At 38.7% G+C, this 22,883-nt stretch overlaps 1 protein-coding gene across 1 annotated transcript in view; it reads left to right on the top strand.

Moving 5' to 3' along the window:
* The window catches only part of LOC104501823 (usherin-like), a gene marked incomplete at both ends in the record, with an annotated part of 125,941 nt that overhangs the window by 41,240 nt on the left and 61,818 nt on the right, over positions 1–22,883 (top strand). Inside the window, 3 exons of the mRNA XM_010145701.1 lie at positions 13,468–13,627; positions 14,113–14,284; positions 18,551–18,698. Of these exons, the coding sequence (XP_010144003.1) occupies positions 13,468–13,627; positions 14,113–14,284; positions 18,551–18,698 (480 nt within the window). The remainder of the gene's footprint in view (positions 1–13,467; positions 13,628–14,112; positions 14,285–18,550; positions 18,699–22,883) is intronic.

Here is a 22,883-nt window from a genome sequence, read left to right as displayed (position 1 = left end):
TGCTAAAGTAGTTATCCTTGCTGCAGATTTCAGTTAACCTTGTCGCAGATATTAAGCCTGAAGCTACACAGACTTTTAGGGACCTTGATTATAGAGCAAAACCTAATGGTGTCATTATAAAACCACAGCTGGACAAGCTTCTGGAGTCCTTGTCCTTTGATCAGATTTGGGTAACACAGCAAGCCAGGAGAGAACTCACGCTAACCCTGCTGGAATTGCTGAGCTCTCAGGTTGCTTGAGTATGGCTTTCTAAAAATTAAAATGAAACACAAATTATAAAATGAGAGTGTGTGGTACCTCCCAGTCTTCTGTGTGTACCAACACAAGCTGGAGTGAATAGCTTCTCCAGAGCTAATAGCTGTGGAGCAGGAGTGTCCTTTTATTTCTCCTTTCCCTTCTGACAGCATAGGAAATACCTTGGCTCTGGGCTCTGTTTTTTAAACAAAGAGAAGGAAACCATTGATTTCCAGGCTTGTCTAAATTCCATTACAAGAATTAAAACCACTAAAAAAATGTAAAACTCCCAGATTATTTTCTGCTGTGATCTTACTTCAAAATTAGTTGTCAGAATTAGGCATACATAGGCTTCTAGTTCTTTATTTTCTCCTTCACAGATATCTAGATTGGCCAGCAGGCTTAAAGATGCTGAGATCTCTTCAAAAGACAGCGTGTACTGAGGAGGAGAGATTGAAATCGTTCAGTTCATGTCATAAAATTTGAATACAGCTTGGTTTAATCTTTTTTCTTTTTTTCCTCTTTTTTTTTTTCAAGGAGTAAAGATTACTGTCCACACATTAGCATCTTGGAGGTGTGGTGGATTTGCAGATCTTCTCCAAGACATTTGCAGTTAAATAGCAGCAGATTCTTATTTTGCCACATTCTGAGATCAGTTTGTTGTAATATTGCCTGTGTGAGCCTCTTGAGCAAACCAGCCCAATGTTGTGCACCTTCCTCGTCTACCTTCCGCTGGTACCTCTGAAGGGCACAGTCTGTTTCTCTGCACTTTGTCTTTCATCAGTGAGAACTTCATATAAGGCCCCATCAAGTGACATAGTGTCTCTTTGTGAGCAGGTGTCTCATGGTGACCACCGTTTGCTGTTAAACATTGAGAGGTCTCCTCTGATGTATAAGATCTAGAATACGCTTTCTTGGCTGTGTTGTGCTCACAGCCTGAAACGCTTTTTGTCTGATCTTATTTTCAGCAGTATGTCTGGTAATTGTGGTTTGCCTGAAGCTAGTAAGGAAGAGTGCTGGGTTCTCTTCTGGTTTTAATTTTGCTGATAAAACAGGTGCATGAGCGTATAGTTTTACATCACGATTTCATTCAATTGGTTGTTACGTGCTTTAAAAACATCAGAGACTGTGCAAGGTTTTATAGTCAACTTGACGTATATTTAAGTCAGATATTTTCTTCCATGCTGCTATTAGAAGTTTTGTTGGTTTTTCAGCTGTGATAATTTTTCTGACTGAGCAGTACATGCGTTCCTCTTTGGCTTGCGCTAGACAGAGACTCTTCTATCCACACCTCCTATGTCGGAAACTTCCTTTAACACTAGTGGAATATTAATCAATGGTGACAATGTACAGGCAGATAACACCGCAGTAATACTTCGGGAGGGTTCCCAGTTGGTGGTTCCCGCTTTTCCTTGGTTTTACTAAACTCATGGCCATGACGGTGTTCCGTCATTAACCATTACCTAAATACTTTCAGCATTTTTTTATTGAAAAAAACAAAGCTGTAATGAGACAAATTTGTGAAAATCGAAATCTTTGATGTTTACATGTCTCAGACTTGTTCAAGAAATCTGAGCAACTTCCTTACAACTTGCACTTCTAAAATGCTTCACCAATTACTGTCTTTTTCTGTTTCTGTAAGTCCAGACCTTCCTGAGTATTTTTCATCTTGTCTTGTGCGTGAATAGTACAGTCCTGAGTGTTACAAACCCGTAAAATAGTTGGATATAAGTTTGATTTAAAATATATTTGATGGCTTGTGGAATTGGAGGAGGATTCCTGTATTTTCAAAATCTGTTTCTCTATTCTCCTAAGTTATGTGAAAACATATACAAGGCGTAAATCTTGTCACAAACACGTGAATGGCATTCTAGGATACTTCTTTTCCTGTTTTCAGGGTTTTTTCTTGGTTTTCTTTCACTGTCAGAAATCTAACCTAGGTTTCTACACTAGCCCAAGTTGTCTACATAAAGCTTAACAACCTTCTAGTCAGTGCTCCACTCCATCATGCTTTCCACTAGTCTTCTGAGAAATACTGTATTTTTGTGACAATCTATTTCTGATGAAAGCATTTTACATAAATTGTGGCTGGACTTTGAAAGCTGCTGGGAGGGTTATTTTTTTTTTCTTTCTTTTCCATGATTTTGACTGTATAAAACAAGTGACACATTAAAGTGACGTATTACCAGTAAATTAAAATTAACTAGAGAATTTGGCTTATTAAAAGCTTCTGGATCTTGGGTGGTGAAAATTTCCACAGTCTATTCTAGGAGAAATGGAGAAAATTAAGGAAGTTATCAATAGTGGAGAGAAACCTGTGTTGGTACAGTATGTCAATAGCTTTCTTTTGAAAGTTGAATTTCATACTGACTTCAACTTTGGAGATATTTATGATCACTTAATATTGTCATTTATTTGGAACAATAATGTAATTCAATTGACAAGAATGTTCACGTGTTCTCATGAGCTGGCGTGAGAATAAGAGTTCTCTCCTACATACCAAAATAATTGTGGTGCCTTTTGCTCTTCTTTTTGAGATACGGCTCTTGGGATTTAATACCATTGTTGCAATGTCACATAATTTTTAAGCTGTTAAATTGTACTGGAAATTAAAATACAGGCATAATTGGAGTCTTTCTCCTAAGTTTACAGGCAGAGATAAAGTACATTAAAAGCGACTGAAGGAAAGCTCAAAATAAAGTGAGATACACTGAAGAAATTGAGAGTAAACAAACAAATAAATAAATGTTACCAGAAAAAGAGAGGAATGAGTCTTAGCTTAACTGTGAAAAGAAGTTGCATGGCAGAGATTGAGGCAGAATAAAGAAATGGTGGTTAGAACTAGCAAGATGATTTAAAATATTTGCACTCAGGACAAAGGAAAACCCAGGGAACTAAATAGACTAAGTTCAAAATGGTTAAGAGAAATTACAAGATGACTTCTTCCACCAAAGAACACTGTAGTGCTCCAGCCAGAGAACCAAAAATTACTGAAGGAACTAGACTAAAATAATTCTTTGTTCCTACACCTTACCACCAGGTAACAGAGTCCTTCTTGGAGGTGGAACTGCTGTGGGGGAAAGCTACAGGCTCCTCAAACTCCGTGGCTGTCATGTGCTATCATATAAATTGTGGTCACAACAGGTATTAGTTTACAGGCTCCAGCAGAGAAGCTGAAGACAAGAATGGCCATAGAGATGAGTCTCCTTCTCCAGGAGATCCAACTAGAGGAGCAGTTCATCAAGGAAGCTTCAGTTGCAAGTTCTGCATTCTTGTCAGCTGAGGACTTCAGTTTCCTGTGGCACCTTCTGAAAGCGCTGCAGTTTGACATCTGCCTCTTAGTAGTGTCCCTGAGCATCACAGAAAAATTCAGAAAGATGGCACCAATACTGTCATGTAAAGTAGATGCGTTCCCAACAATGACTACTCACACATAGTGTCTGTTGCTTTTCTGCAAGGAAGAAAAAGTAGTGATTATAAAATCTAGACAGTCTAGCTGGAAAAAAAAAAAGAAGAATTGTGGAGCATTGGGACTGAAAAATTTACTGTGTTCTACATACACGAGATCGGAGAGGGGGAGAGGGTTGGGGTAAAATATGAAAGCCTCTTAAGGGTTTGCCACTTGTGAATTATGCATCTCGCTCTCACAAGTAGGTGTAAATGCATAATTCTAATCTGTTCTTATTACTTATTTATAAGATGTGCTCAGATGTAAATTCTGTGCCTCCTTTGTAGAAGCTTAACGTGCCAGTGAAGGTATGCAGGTATTTCAGGGAACCTACACGGACAACTTTCTTGGCATAGTACACTGTTGGCAATTAAAGGGCATAAACTTCAAACAGTAAATTAAACTAGCTCTCCCCGCCCCCATTTACAGAAGGAATATAGACAGGTTGTGAGAAATAAGGGAGAGGATCAACAGATAATAAAAAGAGCATTCAGCTCAAAATAAACTACACTGCATTATTATTATTTATGGTAGTTACTGTTATTAATAAAGTACATGTGGGACAGAGAAAAAGCCTGCAACAACCTCTGAATTTATGAGACTGGGGACAGAAGCATGCTCGCTCTCTTCTATCGCTGGCGCTGATCGATTTGTATTTTTCCCTGATGATGGTTTATGCCATTATAACTGTTTGGTGGCTCCTTACTATTGAGTTATGGTTGCAAAGCACTTCACGAACGAGAACAAGCCTCTGAACATTATATCCTAATCTGCACATCCTATAGATATGCCGTAATACAGAGCAGCTGACTGCACCACCTGTGATCTGTGTACCCACAAACGTGATTTATTCCGGTAATCCCAGTTTAATGCATCACATCAGATTGTGGCAGTTATGTTATCTGATGGCATTACTGACACTACATGACATAACTGGGTAGTGCAACGTGTTGAAAAAAAACTTTGGGTTTTTCAGGATTTTGTGGTTTTTGGTTGGTTTTTTTTTCCCTGTGTGGTGTGTGTATTTTGAAAATAAATGTAAAGCAAGTAAATTTTTAAAAAAGGGGGGGGTGGGAAGAAATCCCGATAATTTTCCCCAACCACATGTTGACCATATTAATGACTCAACAGCTGGGGCTGATTGTTCCGCTAAGGACAGAGGAGAGCAGGTAGATTTACAGTATATTTTACTATGCTGCTAATTCTGTGGCCAGCTGAAAACTAGCTCAGCTTTTGTAGTCTCACGACAGATTTAACCTGCTATAAATTGTCTTGTTTAGGAATGGTGCTCAGAAGCTGAGTCCTCCCACCATCCTTGTTCCAGCACTACAGTAATGTTTTAGCAAACCCCTGTGTTCTCTGACTGTAACTCAGGCATACAGAGATGTTCTGGACCTGGGAACGTGATCGTATCTCTTCTACAGAAACTCTTAAATTAGAGGATGCCTCGCCTGGATGGTGAGAGTTGTTCTCTGATCTTCTTGCATGCCTGGTACAAAGTTACCCATGCTGGATGTGAAATGCGTATACAGCTAAACAGAGCTCATAACCTGTAAACCACTTGTTTAGATTCCAAGCTTTAGTCTGAGCGTGCTGCCTCAAGTTTCTGCTTGCTTGATGATTTTTATTTTTTGTTGAATATTTTGTTGATTAAAGCAACTGGTTTGGGTTTAAAAGGGTATTTTGTGATTTAGTACGCATATTCAATTTTAATAAGAAAATTCTACTAGTAAAATTGTTTATTTTTTGTGAAAGAAAATTTTTCTGTCAAAAATTAATATCTTTCTTCCCATCCCTCTTTTTCTTTGCATAGGCAGGAAAACAAAAATTAAAATAGTGCTCAGTGGTCTACGTAGTCCCAGATACAGAGACAGACGTATAGAAATTTTTCAGGACTCTTCTATGGATTTGCAAATCACAGTGATGCTTATAAAAGTAATTTTAAAAATGATATTGATATTTAATGTCTCTTCCCCAGGATTTATAAAGATAAACTTGAATCTTGTCAGCACTGGATGTTCCATGATTTTGGGTGGGATGAGTTTCTCCGGGGATTTCACTTCCTAGATTTATTGGATGTCCTTTTTTTCCCTCTGTTTTATTGAAAGGGGGTTCATAGGTACACAGGGTCCTAATTGCTTTTCTATGTAGCACTTGCTATCCTCTATACCTGTATGGTGTGTCATCTTCTTTGTTTCCTTTTCTCACGTGGTTTTTTTCAGCCTTTCCTCCTAGAAGGGCATTTGTAAGCCTGTGCTCACTGCCGCTTTCCAGGCAGACGTGATTTCTGCACTCTGTAATACATGCTATTCCAGATGAGACTGCGCTATTGATTTATAGAAAATGGATAGGAATAGTTGCTGTATTACTCACCATATATTCTTATATAATGCAGCATCTTACTGGCTTCTCTTAGCACAGATGCACATTCATACGTGTTCTTCAGCGGGTTGTAAAAGTGGCAGTCAGGCACTTCTCTTGACCTGATGCAATTAACTCGACACCAAATGGAAGGTGGATCTGAATTGTGTTTCTTTCACTGCAGCGAGACTGGAATTACTTGGGAATACAGGATGTACTTCTGTTAGTGAACCAAGGGGTTCTTGGTCATGCTAATGTGAATCCAGAGTACTTCCAGTTTTATAGCAGCAGGTATCTGACATTCAAATTTGCGGCATAGTTGCCTAGTGCAGATACATTTTCCATGTTGTGAACATAAAGCTGAAGTAATACAGAGGTAAAATGTTCAAAACACTTTTTTTTCCCTTTTTCACTCTTTGGGGTTTGACACTGACGGAGAGATCGTGGTTCTTATGGTGTATACTAACAAATCCCCTCTATTTAAACTGATAGCAATACAGTGAGTGGATTGGAAGCATTCATGAATGGAAATTTTCATTTAAATCTTAAAATAGGGCTGCGTCATGCTATATAATATGCAAAAAAATGACAAAGAGAGAAATAAAAGTAAGATAGTGATATTAGTATGACCACAATTACTTCTCTTCATGTGTCTGGTAAAAATTAATGTGCTCTGTCCTCTTCCTGCTTTCTCGCTCTCTGACCTTCAAACTCACCTTATTTGTCCAGCTCTTGTAATTGAAGCAAACTAGGGAGACAATGCATGGTTTTAATTCTACTAAACAAAGATGTAACTTGGAAGTTCATTAAGTTCATTTGATGCTGAATGTTTGCTCTGGCTGCCTACGTGTTGTTTAGGCAGCAAGAGAAGCCTTTAAAAAAACCTTCCAAAATAAAATGCCTCTGTATTTTTCTGATGGTGGCTAATGATGATGGGCCAGGGGAACACTTTAGGGATTTTAGGGAAAGGGGCTCTCCAAGTTGCCTCAAGCATGCACCCTGATTCTTCTGCGGTCAGGGGCATGAGGTGTCTTTAGAGTCATACAAGGAGTCAGGTAAACTAACTGGTGACAAAGTATTAAGAGAAGTTTAAATGTCCTCCGATGTTTTCCTTCAACTTTTTCTAAACAATGTGGTATCTGGCAGTCCATATGATTTGAGTTTTCTTCAGCTGAGAACCTTTGGGATTTCAAGCTAGTTTGTCCTAACTGGAGAGTAAGAATAGCCTGGGAAATGCATCCGTAGTAGCTAACTTGGGGACATGGCTTTAAGATAAAAGACTGGAATCCTTGTATTCCAACTTTTACAATGGGAAAGGAATAATACGCATGTTTAAGTAAAAAGATGTGTAACATGCTAGGTACTAATAGTTTTAAAAAAAAAAGAAAAATGAACCAAAATAATCATGAAATCAGGAGCAGATGCTAATGAGGCTTTGCGAATTGGCCAGGATGAAGCTTGATGTTTGAGGCACGTGTTTGTTCTCAAAGTAGAAAAGTTTGAGCTAATGAATGGTAGAAAGGGCTTCTTTGTAATAGTTAAGGGTTGTAAGAGCATAACCAAGAGACACTGTTAGTAAATGTGAAAAGAAATAGACTTTATAATCTTTTCTCTTAAAATGTGATTATATTTAAAAACATTAAAGTACTTTGGAGTTGCTGCTTTTCCGAAAGCGGAACTGTAGTTCTACCACGTGCATGTAGTATCTTTATTAGTTGTTTGACATGATTGCAAACTGCAGTGATAGAAGATCCTGTTGTTTCACATTTGTGCCAAAGGGTTTTGCTTCCTGAATATAACTTTTTTACACAGCCCAACACATGACTGTTCTGTTTTTGGTGCTCCCATATGACACATGGCTTAGTGCTATGCTCTTTAATGCCTCACATGGAGACTAGAAGTTGTACTTTGCCTGGACTCTTCTGAACTGATAAACCTCAAATACAAGGAAGATTTACTCCTTTATGAATAATTTGGAAAAAAGGTGGTATTTACTGCTCAGGAAATAGCTTCTGAAACACATCAGCATTTGTTGGCCACCTAGAAGCAAAGTTGTTCGTCCGTATGCCATTGTGTGGAAGTCTTTGCTGGTTAGAGAGCAGAACAGTACCTTGTGTTGCTTCCTGAGAATAATTATTTGTGAACCTGAGGTTTTTTGTCTCTCTTTATTTCTTGCCCTTATTTTTAGTGTCGTCACAGAATTCTTTTAATTCTCGCTCTGAAACTTCCTTGATTATTAATTAATATTGGGCGAAAGTTGGAGCTTTCTTGGAAGATACTTGTTTTCTTCAACTAGTGGCCGGTTCCAGGTGTGAGAGGCCATTCTTTGCTAGTTTATACAAACAGGTACATGATCACACTGTTTTCCTGGGCTTGACTGAGTTGCCTGAAGCAGGGAAGTGGTGTCATTTGTGACACCCTGCATTATCTGAAATATTTTCAAGCAGTTGATGAGTGTGGCATGGGGTTCACAGGAGATCTGTGTAAAAGATGCAGCATTAGTATAGTACCTTCCTAGAGAAGGCTGTACATTAGTGATGGTTCTTCAAGAGTCAGTATAATTAATGAGTGCTTTATTAATACAGAAAACAGGATGCACTGTCCTAAAGTTATGTATGAGTTACTGCTTGCTTTCAGAAAATGGTGGAAGGGAAGGAACTGCTAATGATGTCTGCTGGATCGAGCCTGCTAATATGATCTTGGCACTTTATGAATTTTTTTTTTTTTGGTAGCACATAAAAAACAGATGGAGAGGACATTGTTGTATTTGGTGATGCAGATTTATGGTCCCAAAGAGTTTACTTTCTAATTAAATATTAAGTTACTGTGAGTTAATTTAACAAACTATGAGAAAGAAGATGAGAGAACAGAACAAGGATGTGAGTAATGAGCTGAAGCAGACGTACAGTCTACCTACATAAACAACATGGTGATTGGAATTCTTTGGAAGTTTTTCATCTTCATACTCTCTCAGCAGGTTTTCTTTGTTGTGCTGCTAACAATCCCTTGCCACAGCGCTGCCGTATTATTTTCCTCTGAATATACCAATGGGGTAGCTATTGTCTCAATTATTTTCCTGAGAGAAACTATGTGGGGTTCCTTACGCAAGTCACGTTTCAACTGAGTGCTCACCAAGACAGGACATGGACATTTCTGATCCTTACAATAGCTGCCTGAAACCAGGGAGAGCGGAAATAGGGTGGAAGAGGGGAGGAAAGAAGGGTGTGTGATTCTCTTGCTGTAAACCTGAATTCTGCATGTTGCAGATAAAACATTTTGAACTGTGTTGTGTTCTGGCGTCTTGACAGTAAAGCTCATATTTGAATCAAGTTCTTAAATCTTTAATTTTGGATTTTTGGTTTTTTTTTTTTTAACTCTACTAACTGTGTTCTCTATCTTAGCATGAAATTTGAGAGACGTTACTTGAAGTAGCACTGTAGTGTTGCGTATTATCTTCCTTATTTTCCAATGACTACCCATTAAACATGATCAAAGTAAAGTGACTGTTCTTATTGACCATGCAAACTTCTTTATTCCTTCTGGCTCAAGCATTGATTGTGCTATCAGGACTTACACTGGTGGTTATTTGAAACTGGATATATACCAACCACCATAGTTAGATGCTCCACGATATTTAAGATGGTTGGGTTAGTGTGGGAATTTCCACATATACCACATGTATAATAAATGTAGTGGTATTCAAATGTTGATTTCAATGATAGCCACTGTAGTCGGTCTTCCTCTTGTTGACATACGAGTTGGAAAATAATTTAGTTTGTCTGTATTGCCTCTGAGGTCAAAGGGAGGAAAATGCAGGTTGATCTCTCCCTGCCTTTCCCCTCCCTCCTTCCTGCCTTTTTCTTTGGAAAGGTAAGTAATGGTTTTATGAGGAGTTTTATTTGAGTTTTCTTTTTGTTCTGTTTTGGATGTGAAAAATGCAGAATTATTTTTCTGCCTACCTGCTACCTTAATAGGGTAATTTGAGGGAATCCCATATGCCCAATAAAGTATATTTTTTGGTTTGGTTTTGGGTTTTTTTTGTCCATTGGTGCTCTTTGCCCTTCTGTGCCCAGAAATGACTACAAGGCCAAATTCTGAATTTGGGTTTTTTCTCAGTAAACCTCTATGATTTTTAAGTTTAGCTTTGTTTTGGTAAGAAATAAATGACTTAAGAGAGTATATATTGGAAAATTGCAGCAAGAAGCTTTGATATTATTTTAAAGTAACACAGGGGCCTTGAATTGTGGAACACATGGGAATATAAACTGACCCAGCAAATGTGTAAGAAAAAAATTTCAGTTTTTGCTGTGAGATAAAAAGAAAATACTCGTCTGCTTATTGGGTTCGTTTTGTAAACTGAGATCAATGAAATTCTTCCAGCAACAGCATGAAATCAATTGTAAAATAACATATAATTCATGCCCTATACTGTAAATTACAATTTGTTTGACATTAATCACTGAGTGTTCCATGCATTGGGGTGCAATTTCTTGTAACGCGTTTCTGGATAAATGCTTGTGGATCCATTTCTAATGTGTTTGAGAGTGATCTGTTTTTCATGTCCACAATTGCATACATTTGATCTTATGCAAATCATGCAATCAAGCAAATGGAAAACAAGGCGTTGTTGCTAGAGGACCTTGACAGACACTGGCTTCGTAGTTTTTAGAGCCTCCTCCCTCCTCATTCAGATTCATGTTGGTACCTGTAGTTGTTTGAATCCATTGGTCCATTATGAAACACTTTGAACTTTAAGTAGGAGAATATTTGCCAGGTCAGACTGTGACAAGTAATAGCATCAGTTGTGATGTAACATGATTTTTATTGTTCAGTCTGTCAGTTCCTGGTTCTAACTGTTTAGAAATTCTAGCTACGCTGTATTTGTGGACTCAGCCAAACCTTGATGAAATCTATGAAGAGATTTTCTTCGACTGTAAAGCTCATGCTTTGAGTGACATTCCTAAGTCTCTAGTTTATGTATTTTCTTCTCCTGCTCCCACTAATGTCATATTTCTTTTTAGCCTTTATCTCACCTAAATCTTTCAAATTCCATTGAAACTTTCCATTCGGCATTTATTAGTCAAAGTACATGGGCATTATTAAGTCAAGATGAGGAATAAAGATTTCCTTTGATCCTGGTGACATGTTGCTTTTCTCCATATTTTATCTTTCTACTCTTTTTTTAAACCTCTCCTCTCCTTTCCTCCTCTCTCAGTACACTGATCAGTTGATCCTAAAGGATCTTGCTGCTCATATGTCCTCTGTTTCCTTTCCTTGTTCTTTCTGTTCTTTTTAACTCTGCATGTTTCCTTGTCTTGTCTTTTTGCTTTTTCTGTTCAAGGCAGAGTCACACATAGTAACTTATAGTCACTTGTATTTTTCAGGGTGGGAGATAAAACACTTTTCCTTCCTCCATTCTCTTCCTCCCTCTTCAAATTTAACTATATATTTCCAGAACGAACCACTTACACATGCAAGCAGCCTCACCAGCTACAGTGTGCATCAAATCAGGGTTTCAGGGCCAGTTACCCTTAGGAAAAAAAACCCAACAGTTCCTTGATGAGGAATTTTATCTAAAGGAGAGAAAACTAGCCCTCCCCAATCCTCATCCCAAATCTGTGTACAAGGAAAACAACAATCCACCATAAACAAATGGAAACGGAGAAATCCACTGTTTCTGCTCCTCCTTCCCTGGTATTATATTCACGCTGCTAAGTGAAGCCCCACGATACAGGTCCAGCTTAGAGAGGAGAATGTGCATTCACTGTTTACAAGGGTACAAATTAAATAGATGCCGATTTCAGCTTTTAGGATTCCTAAAAGAAAAACCCTTCTGGTCACTCTGCCCACCCAGAACATGGAGCATCTGATAGTTGTCTCACAGGCTTCCATCTCCATCTGCACTTTTTGTGGCTTCTCTGGCAGCTGCAAGGAAGAAGGGCTGCAGGAAGGTGTACCCCAGTGGGGGCACTATGAGGAGTTTACTTTCGCTGCTTGCTGAGCCAGCTTGAGCACCTGCTCCGGAGTGTGCTTTCACCCTCTCACCCACATAAGCACTGCTTAACCCTGGTGGAATCAGCCCCATTATGTTGATTAAACATGTCACTGTGTTACAGGCATTCACTTGATGATTTTTTTTTTTTAACTCTCACTTTGCCACGCGCTCCATAGAACAATACTGCTGAGGGATACCTCATTTTCAGTAAAAGCGCACGAGTTCGTTCTCTCCTCACGCAGAGTGGAGTAAATCAGAAGGAATTCCATTCCAGCAGGGACTGGAGACATTATATGAGGGGAAAACTAACGAGAAGAAAGTTGGGTCTGCAACGTTGCTGTTTTAGTCACGTCTCTGTCATCCAGTTGCAATTTCTGAATTTGTACTCACAAATATTTTTGTACAAAACAATAGTTTGATATTACTTGGCTCTGAAAACACTAGCATTTGTTATGTCTTGCAAAACCCTAATAACTTCTTTGGCATATTAAAAAGGCATTTCTGTATCGTGTGTTTTGCTTGTGTAACTTACATTGTTGCTGAAACATAACTGTAAATTCCTTAGGGGATTTGGTCATTAAAAATTTGTGATTTCTATTTTAACAAAAAAAAGAAAAATATTAGAAAATTATGTCTGCATTACTTCCCTGCTATGATTTTTCTGGACAAGCTTTCTTTTATGAGTATAGGGAAGAATATATGAAGCTAAAGAACTTTTAGAATATTTAGTCAGCAAAGATGCTACATTTTATTCACCGTTTTCTGCAGTAATTGAAACTCAAGATAGCTTCATAATAAATATCCATTTAACAGTTGTTTTTCTATAGCATTAGACAGGTTGTCTTTGCTGAAATACGTTTTACAAATGTTTGGCGTTCGTGCAGCTGAAGACAAGCAGGCAGAGAACAGACCGCATTGAGTGGTGGCAACAATGAGCTTCCTTTGTGTTCATGGCTAGAGTGAAATCTGCGTGGAGTGAATCATTGTATGTACTGATGCTTGACATTCACGTGTCGTATAGCATATTCTTTTTTTAAAAAAAATATGATCTGTCCGTGTTAATGAACCTGTACTTGTTTTTCCATTAATTTGATTCAATTTAATCATCTTAAAGGTGTTCATTTGCCACTAGCAAATTGATGTAGTGTGTAGCACTGAAGGGGCAAACACCTTTGTTGTTTGGGTGGTGTACGTTCTAGCGTAACCGTACTGTACGATCGGGTCATCTCCACCAAAGCGCGCCACGCAGACCTAGGAGCTGTCAAAATTTGCAACTGTTTGCTATTAAACAACCTGCACCTATTCACTCCTGTTGGACAAATCTGAGATACAGGTCCCTCTTCCTCTTGATTTTCTGAAGTCTGAAAGTTGCAGAAAACCAAGGTAAAATTAATCCACAAGGTAAATTCATGTTCCTTTTTCACCCTAGATTTAGCAGTTTTTACGCCGCACCAGTTTGTGCTCACTGCGTGCACGCTTGCTGGCTGTACGAACAGTTCCCAGGTCACCTTGTTTACAGCACAGCTGCCACCATCTCACGTAGATGCCCCGGTCCTGACAGTTTTGGATTCTAGAACGATATACGTACAGTAAGTAAGGATTTCTTCTTTCCTGACAACACAATAGCGCATCAGTTTATTCAAGAATTCCAGTGAGTTCAATCAGGGGAAGGGTTTGTGACATAAAATTAAATTTATTATGATTAAATGCATAGAAGTGATTAGTTTAGTGGTTCTGTGAACCTTCTGATTATCACTTGCCAACTTAATTTCCATTTTGTCTTTACGCAATCAGTATAACCTACATATGGGCATAGCCTCTGCAAACTTCAGTGCAGGAAATGTCCTGGTGATGTGCCCATTTTGTAGCCCCTGCTTTGTGTGCTGCTGTAATCGTTTATCTGTTGAGTACAAACACAGCATTAGAGTTTTGCCTTAGATTTATTTTTATGGTCGCAGAACTATTTTTCACATTCTTAAAATAAACCCCACAAAGTCCCCCGAACAAAGCCTTACATTTTTCACTGTGGTCTGGATCTTTGCTGGTCTTAATCATATTTTGCTTTTATTTGCAGATGGAAAGAACCAGTAGAAGTAAATGGAATCCTAGATCGCTATATAATTTATATTGCCACCAATGAGCAGAATTTCACAAAGTGGAATGTAATCTATAACAGCACAGAACTTTTTCGGGATTTTACTATTCAGCAGCTTTTCCCGGGTACTGAATACTTCATAAAACTAGCTGTAAGTTTTAAAGATGTGTAGTAGAGGTGTAAAATGGTGAAAATGATTCTGGTTCTGTTAACATCTTAAATACTTAATGGTTCATGTGTCCACTTCATTTAACTTCTTCCTTCTGAAACTAAGGTGGATGAGCCGTCCCGAACAGCAGGAGGTGTTTTGTTTCAAAACAGGCCCTCAAAAAATGTGTAATTTAAATACAGTTTTTCTTCAAGGATAAGCAGGATGATATCTAATGAAAAATTGACCAGAAATATAAGAATAAATAAAATAATGTCTCCTGCCCCAGGAAAATGTTGAATATGATTGAAAATATTAGCCCTTCATATTTGGCATCATGATAATTTTCTCTTTCTTCATAACATCTGCATGTAGAAGGAAATAGCAGAGAGGAAAAGAGTTCAGTGTAAAGCAGCAGTTTGTTTATTCAAAACATTTTAAAAGACCTTGGTGCTTTCATTGCATTTCTTTATCATTGGTTTTATTTTGTGATGGAATAGAATAGCTTCAGCTCACTAAACAAACCTGAAAATATGTGCATAAAAGTGTGGGGTCGTCCCTTGTTTTAGGCACACAGCTCATTTTATAACAATACCTATATAAGGATATTTGCTTTGATAAATGCCATAGAAAAATATTCTGCTCTTGATTATGAATAAATTTACATTTATGTAGACGGGGTATGCATTCATTTTTTCTTAACATGCTCTTGAATGTTCTAAATACTATAACACAAAAAATAAACTCCCTTCAGGTAATGATAAGGATCTGACTTGAACTTGAAAACACAAGGATATTCGGTCTAATTAAAGCTTAGATTCATGTTGAAATTAATTCATTTGTGCCCGGATATTTCAGCATGGTAAATTGTATAGCATATAAAAGAGCACCATGTCAAAAACGAAGGCAGGGCTTGAACAGAATTTGTGCTGTCCTTCACTGTGCCACAGCTCTTCTCTGCTCCTGCCCGGGCGCAGGTGGGCACCAAGCAGAGAGGTTCGGGGAGAATTAATACTGCTGGGATGTGGAGAGCAGCTGGGACTGCTTCTCTTGGTAGCTCTGCCTTGGGATGTGGTTCAAACAAAGAAGTGTGGTGTGGACTTTGCTTTCACTTTGTCAGCGTGTACAGCTTTCCTAGAAGTTACTGAACACGTTTTTAGGAATCTTTGATCTTTATATGTTATTTCTCATTTCTTGGTGCTTTCCGATATTTGCATTGCATCAGTCGTAACTGGAAAGTAAGAAAAAATAATTTCTTGTGGTGATGAAGATAACCAAATTTACCTGGATAAAAGGCAATGATCTGTGTTAGAAGAGATAAATGTCCTTGCAGCTTTGAAAATGGCAAGTCTAAAAGTGCATGAAATGCCCAGTATCTTTGGGGTGTGAATCCTTTCTTAAAACATTTAGACCCAATTTAGAACTTGTCAGACTAGTTTAAGAATGTAATATTAGAGATTTAGAAGTTATCAATCTTAAGCATGGCCAAATGTTATACTTGATGAAAGAAAAACAAGCAAACCAACCAACCCCAAAAACCCAAATCAAACACATACACCTGGAAAGAAATTGAAATATTTAGTGTTTCACTCATCAGAATTTTAATAAAACTTTTAAAGTAAAAACAACAATAAAATACCTTCAACACTGGAAACTCAACTAAATGCTTCCTTTTGGTTTTGGTTACAATGAAATGTTACTATTGGCTAGAACCTTTTTCTTTCCCACATTTCACAGGTAATACCAATTTTGTTTTTATCCATGCAAAACTGGTTTTGGTTTATGAGGGAAACTGGAAGCTGAGTTACCAAAAGTTGCAGCTTTGAGAACAGGAGTCAGGATCTTCATCAGCAGAACTTTCAGCATCTCCCTGGCTTCTGGCTTTAGCTTTTGCATGACAGGTTGATATAGGTACATCAAAACAGTTTACCTTTGTACGCTGTTACCAATTTCCAAAACTGCCACTGTATTAGTAAATGAGGGCAACAGCTTTTATGAGCAGATCTGATGCTAGTTGCCAGAAGTCAGCTGAGAAGTCTTAAAGTCATGTCTCCATGGATTAGTGCAAAGAAACTTCCTTTTGCTGTGGCGTGCTCTAGGCTGGGTGGCTGTGAGCCAGGCCAGTCTGAAAGCGAGTGAAAAGCTGAAGGGCTGCGTTTAGCAGCTGGGGTGGCGCACCCCTTTGTGTGCCTCGAGTGCTTTTGTGATTCAACTCTTAAGCTAGTGTCTCCTCATGGCTGGTTTTCTTCAGGTGCTGGCTGGAGGATCTTTGTGTGGCGTCCTTATGTGGTTTATATCTCTCCCTTGGCTCTCTAGATGCTTTGGCATTTTTCAAATTTTGCCTCAAATCTGTTTCTCTGTGAAGTTCGGAGTGGCACACTGAGGCTTGGTCTAGGTGTAGGTTTTCATGCCTTTCAGCGTCTCTGACTGGACGTGATTCCCAGAGTTCTAGCAGTGTCCAGTCCGTTTGGATACACTGCTGGAATACATCCTGCTATTTAGAATGTAGATGAGTTGTCTTTTACTGATTTGCGTAAAAAGAACCAGAAACTTCATTCCACAGGAAGTTTCAGAGATACAAAAATTTAACTTAAAGAAATTCCAGAAATAAATGACCAGGAAGGCTGCTGTTACCAAGCCCTTGAATTCAAGTGTTCTCCACTGCTGAGGAAGGCTCAATGGAACTTGTTTGGCAAGGCAGTAAGGAAAATACAAGGAAGAGGACTTCCAGAGCTGGTCTTTTTTGGCTTCTTCATGAAGCCAGTAGCAGTGAAATCATTGGAAGACTAGTCTGCCTTTGCTGGAAGGATGATGTTTTTAAATATTTTGCATATCAAGATGCTAACAGCTATCTGAGTATGTGTCTAAGATGATTTTTTTCTTTTATATTTAAAGTAAATGCCATTTTCAGATGTTCCCGAAACTGTGGTTGTGTTGGGAGTGTAATTTCCAGTAAAATCAAAACAATCTTGGTGTATAAGATTGCCTCTCATTTACAAACATTCTTGTTTTTACCTGTGGGGCTTTTATACACTTTTGGAGTGGGGTAGGAAATATGTTGACTGCTCTCTGATTTAAAACAGACTGGGAAGTGGGAAATTGAAGCTAATCCTTTCACATAAAATATACTAGGTTGAGAAACATTTTGTTCCTGGAGATCCAGACAGTAAAGTTATTTTTCCTTTGTGTACTGATGAACCAGAGCAGGCTAGTTGTCCGCTTCAGCTCATGGGCGACTCCTGAAAACATAAGTGATCCCATAAGTTTTAATTAAGAATATGTCTGAATCTGAATCTTTGTTGAATTCAGGTTTTGATTTATTTTATTGCTAAACAATAAAATTAAAAAAACCCTAAAACAAAAATCTTTAAATCCACTGCAGAGTGCATATGTTTTTGTGTATTTTTTTGAAACATTCTAAGAACTCCTGTCTTTTGTCATTGATCTTAGTGCAAGCAATTGGAAAATCAGCACATGTAAGGGCCACAGTTGTGTAGTCTTGACATTCCTGTGTATAAAACTTCAAAAGCCTGTTACATGGGTTGCTAGGCACATTTTCTTGCACGTTGTATTGTTTCATAATTCAGCAAAATTTCAAACTCGTGTAAACAATCTCTTATTTATTGGCAACAGAAATACCAATGGTTTGACTTTGTTATTCATAAACATGTAATAATAACTGATAGATATTGATTTATAGTAGAGCGTTTTTTCACTGTTTGAGTTGCATCTGCACACCGCTCTGTGTGCTGTCGCGAAGTGCATGCCGGCCTGCCAGAACGGCATTTTATTCTCAATAACTGTTCATGGAGATAATTCTTTAAGTGCATTGCAAGTTCGTCTATTCTGTGCCTGGAACTTGTGAGTGCTCTTAAGTCAATTCCCGAAGAGTTTTGCACCGTGAATGATATATATAGAGTACTGTAATTTTCTTTAACTGCAGCTGCAAAAGCAGTGGAAATCTAATTGTTATTATGTCTCACAATCAAATGCAAAATGCTGCAAGTTAAACACTGTTATAATGTTTTAGCTATGTAACACCTATAAACTAAGTATCATGAGTAGCACATCTTGTTAGTTAAGAAAAGAGGTAAACAAATCTATGCTAAGAAAAGTATCTTCTCTGAAAACCACAGACTTAGTGTATAAGTGTATATAAAACTTTATATACTTTTATATAAGTGTATATAAAACTTTACCAAAAAATCATTGGTAAAACTACCGGTATTACACTGAAATATGTTTATTGGTTTTGATTCATATTTTAAGGCTTGCACTGGAGGTGGATGTTCGTTAAGCGAAGCTAGCCGGGCTCTCACAGATGAGAGTACACCAGAAGGTGTTGCTGCTCCAAAAGCCCAGTCATATTCATCTGACTCCTTTAACATCTCATGGACTAAGCCTGAGTATCCGAATGGTAAGTGAACTCTTTTAGCCTCAAGTTAAAAAGATGATTAGTAAAGGTAAATTAATATTCTAAATGGCAGCTTATATGTGGTGCTTAATTTTTAATGATCATTTTAGCACATAAAATACCTGAGATAGTATCATTGTCCGCAGCTAGGAGATTGGTTTTCAGCCTGCCGTGCAGTTTCAGTGGCTCAAAAGTGCTCCCTTTTGATAGTTCTTGTGTACTGCAGCTCATTGTTTAATGTTTTCCAGGACAACTGAGCTGACGAAGCTGACTATTCTCAGAGAATATCAGTCTAGGATGTTCATTTCACCCTCCGACAAAACATTTACGTCTTTTACATTAATTGATATGTCATAATGATTATTTTTGTGTTCTGTGCAGTCATCTTGAAGGTGTGTGTTTCTGTGGCTCTAGAAGTTAGAGAGTACACTTTATTTTGTTTAAAAATGCTTTCCATTGTGAAATATCCACTGTAAAACTTTTGGATAAATTTCACTTTTCTAATGATATGGCACAGTGTCATATGGCCTTGGAAATCATTTTGATTGTATTACCACGCGTGTAACAGTTTAAATCACAGCAGAGGTTGCTATGCAAAAATCACTGCATTTAAAGCCAATGAAGAAAGACATTTCTGTTGCTTATCATCTTGATATATAATAATTATTTCTCACAGTGGTTTCACATGAATTTCACTTTTCGCCTGCAAGATTTTCCCCACTTTCCGTTGTGGGAGAGAACATCCTACTTGTACAACTTCACTACAAAGGACTTTATATGACTCCTGAAAAATTGGCAATTGTAAAGCTACGTGCGTGTAATATTCTGCAAGGTCTTACATTACTTTTAGAAAGAAGTAGGAGTATGTCATCTGCTGTTAAATAATGCATTTGATACGGTTCTTTGTATGGGAGACATTAGAAGATTTTGCCTCCTACCCCCTTAGAAAACCCTCTCACCCTGTTTCTAACATCCCACCAGCGCCTGTGGCAAAGGAGGGAGGAAAAAGGAAAAAGGGGTGATGCAGGGAGGAAGGGAAGAAGGAAAGCAGGAAGGCCATGTATGTGGCTTAGAGGTTAATATCTGAATAATTCTCAATGAAATGGGTGGTTTTTACAGGTAACTCCTATCAGCGCCTAATCCTGTTATCCTTGCATTGTGGGAAAAAATCCAAATAGTTTAGAGAGTGGTTTAACTAATCAAATAAACATAAATATATGCATACATATATTTACATATGCATACCAACAGCTCAGGAAAAAGAGCTATAGTTTGGTAAATAAATTTCCACAAGCTTCCTTTAAAGGAACTAAAAGGTGGAAATACATTACTAAATTTGCTTGTTGTGTTTTGTAATACTGCACTTACTACAGGATCTTCTAACAAGCAACCTATGTATTTAAAAGGAAACAACTGGGATTGTTCAGGCACCTTCAGTAAGTTTGCAGATGACATCAAGTTGGACAAGAGTGTCGATCTGCTTGAGGGCAGGGAGGCTCTACAGAGGGATCTGGACAGGCTGGATTGATGGGCTGAGGCCGATGGAATGGTGTTCAACAAGGCCATGTGCCAGCTCCTGCACTTGGGTCACAACAACTCCCTGCAACGCTACAGGCTCGGGGAGGAGCGGCTGGAAACTGCCCAATGGAAAAGGATCTGGGGGTGCTGGTGAACAGCTGTGTGAATAGGAGCCAGCAGTGTGTGCAGGTGGTCAAGAAGGCCAAGAGCATCCTGGCTTGTATCAGCAAGAGTGTGGCAGCAGGAGCAGGGAAGTGATTGTCCCCCTGTACCTAACCTTGAATACTTTCGAGCCTCTCATTTCAAGAAGGACACTGGGTTGCTGCGGCGTGTCCAGAGAAGGGCAACAAAGCTGGGGAAGGGTCTAGAGCTCAAGTCCTCTGAGAGGCAGCTGAGGGAACTGGGGGTGTTTAGCCTGGTGAAAAGGAGGCTCAGGCGAGACCCTATCGCTCTCTACAGCTACCTGAAAGGAGGTTGTGGTGAGGTGGGGGTTGGACTCTTCTCTCAAGTAACAAGTGACAGGACAAGAGGAAATGGTCTCAAGTTGTGCCAGGGGAGGTTTAGATTGGATATTAGGAAAAAATTCTTTGTCAAAAGGGTTGTGAACCACTGGAACAGGCTGCCCAGGGAAGTGGTGGAGTCCCTGTCCCTGGAAGTACTTAAAAGATGTGGAGTTGTGGTGGTTAGTGGATTTGGCAATGTTAAGGATTGGACTTGATGATCTTAAAAGTCCTTTCCAACCTAAATGATTCTATGAAATCCAATAAACAGCTTGTAAGGGAAGCTGTGAATCTGAACTGGATGAGCAACAGATGTGATAAGAATCAGGGGAGCTTTATAAAATAAATTACATTCTTCTGTCTCTTGTCCCTTCATCTGTGGAAACTGGAGGTTCTCCTCTAAACATGGTTCTCCTCTATACTGGGGTTTTGAATAATGCACTTAGCTAATTACCAAATTTGCTGTGTTTCTTACTGCTCTGTAGTCCACGTCTACACCCTGTGTAGGCCTCCTCTGTGTATTTCTCCCCTTTAAAAATATTCTCTGATATTTTTCACATCTTCAAGCTATTTGAAGCCCGTGGAGTATTTTCCCCTTGCTACCATTGCATGTGGATACCATGTGTGTTGTTCTTTTCCTTAGGGTCAGAACTGATGGAAGGGATTTAGCAAAGTCAGCTGCCACTGTCCTGCCTTGCAGGGAAAGGCTGCTGGTTTCCCCCTGTGAGCTCTTGCTGAGTACTGAAGAGTGGAAGAACTCCTGTCTCATGAGCACTGGCATCCAGAAGGGCCTTAGGGGAGCAGGGACTTTCTTTTTTCACCATAGCATGCTCACACTTGCACAATGGTCAAGAAGGGATACACAAATTTTCTCTTATTTTTCTTCTTTTTTCTCCCCTGCTCTTTTGGGAGGTTCAGAAAGATCATATAACTAATAGCAACGTTTCCCGTTCTGTTTCTTTCTGATTTCCTGTTTCCATCTGTTTCCTTATTTCGTAAAAAGAATTTTAAAAAGCAGCAGCTCTGAACCTTTTCACTGCTCAATCAGTAAAGCTCGCATTGTTCAGTGACTTTGTTTTGTTCCTTCTCAGCATATCTTTTGGGTTGCCTAGTGGCCACGTCATTTATAATCTCTCTCTGTGTCAGTATTTTAAAACTGTATAGGAGGCTGATAAATATCATAGTTGAGAAGACTGAAATATGAGACAGACCAGCAGAAGGGACTTTTCCCTAAATTTTCTTACATCAGCATTTTACTGGTGTATTCTCATAGTCAGAATTTCTAATGTAGCTTTTTTTTTTTTTGTGCAAAAAGATAGAAACAGTTTTCCACTTTTGACTTAATTGGTTCAGACCTGGTGCTCTTCAGTCTAGTAGGTGTAAGTAATACTTTGTGAAACTGCTGAACTTGGCTTTGTTTCAGATGGAAACCTCAGACCTGGGAAGATTTGCATATCCTAAATTGTCATCTCCTTAGTAGTTCTTTGGGCTAAAGGCTGCTTGGCTTCTTCATACAGATGGTGCATTGTGGGGGGGAGGGGGAGGTGGTGGCGCATCAAGCTTTGAGATAAGGGACCCTCTAGATGTCAAAGGCTAATGTTACCCGAAAACGGATACTGAATTTCTGGGCTCCATTTTTGGTGTAATTTGAGGCCAAATTACATTATTTTGTGGAAAATCTTAATTTCATAGAAAATGGGCAGTGCTACACCTGATTCTCAGTTGAAAGTTGCCTCACAAGTGTCATTTATGTACCAGGTGTGGGCAAAAGATAATTGTGAGATGATGTGCTGAATATTGTAATACACATGTTTTCTTCTGTCTTATTTTCAAACTGACAAAAAATGGTTGGTGGGATGTGCTCCAGACATGTGCCACTTTGCAGCAGAACCCTCCTCTACTTCTGTCACATACGTGTCACATACGTAGATACTGACCATTCAGTTGTGGCATCAGATACTCTGATGTTCTGAGCCTTCACTGTTCCAGTGGCCTCAGTAAAGACACATATACTCTTCAGAACATATCCATTGTAGTCTTGCAATGTAGTTTGAGGTTTGCTCTTTTAAAATCCGTTCACGTAAAAAAGTGACCTTGTCTCTTTTCATCATTGAAAATTTTCCTTAGATGGTCCCTTCTCAAAAAATTCACTTTGCTTGTGTACAAGATA

This window comes from Buceros rhinoceros, unplaced genomic scaffold, assembly GCF_000710305.1.
Source record: "Buceros rhinoceros silvestris isolate BGI_N320 unplaced genomic scaffold, ASM71030v1 scaffold7561, whole genome shotgun sequence".
NCBI classification, from domain to species: Eukaryota; Metazoa; Chordata; class Aves; order Bucerotiformes; family Bucerotidae; genus Buceros; species Buceros rhinoceros.
This window is presented reverse-complemented; position numbering and strand designations above follow the sequence as displayed.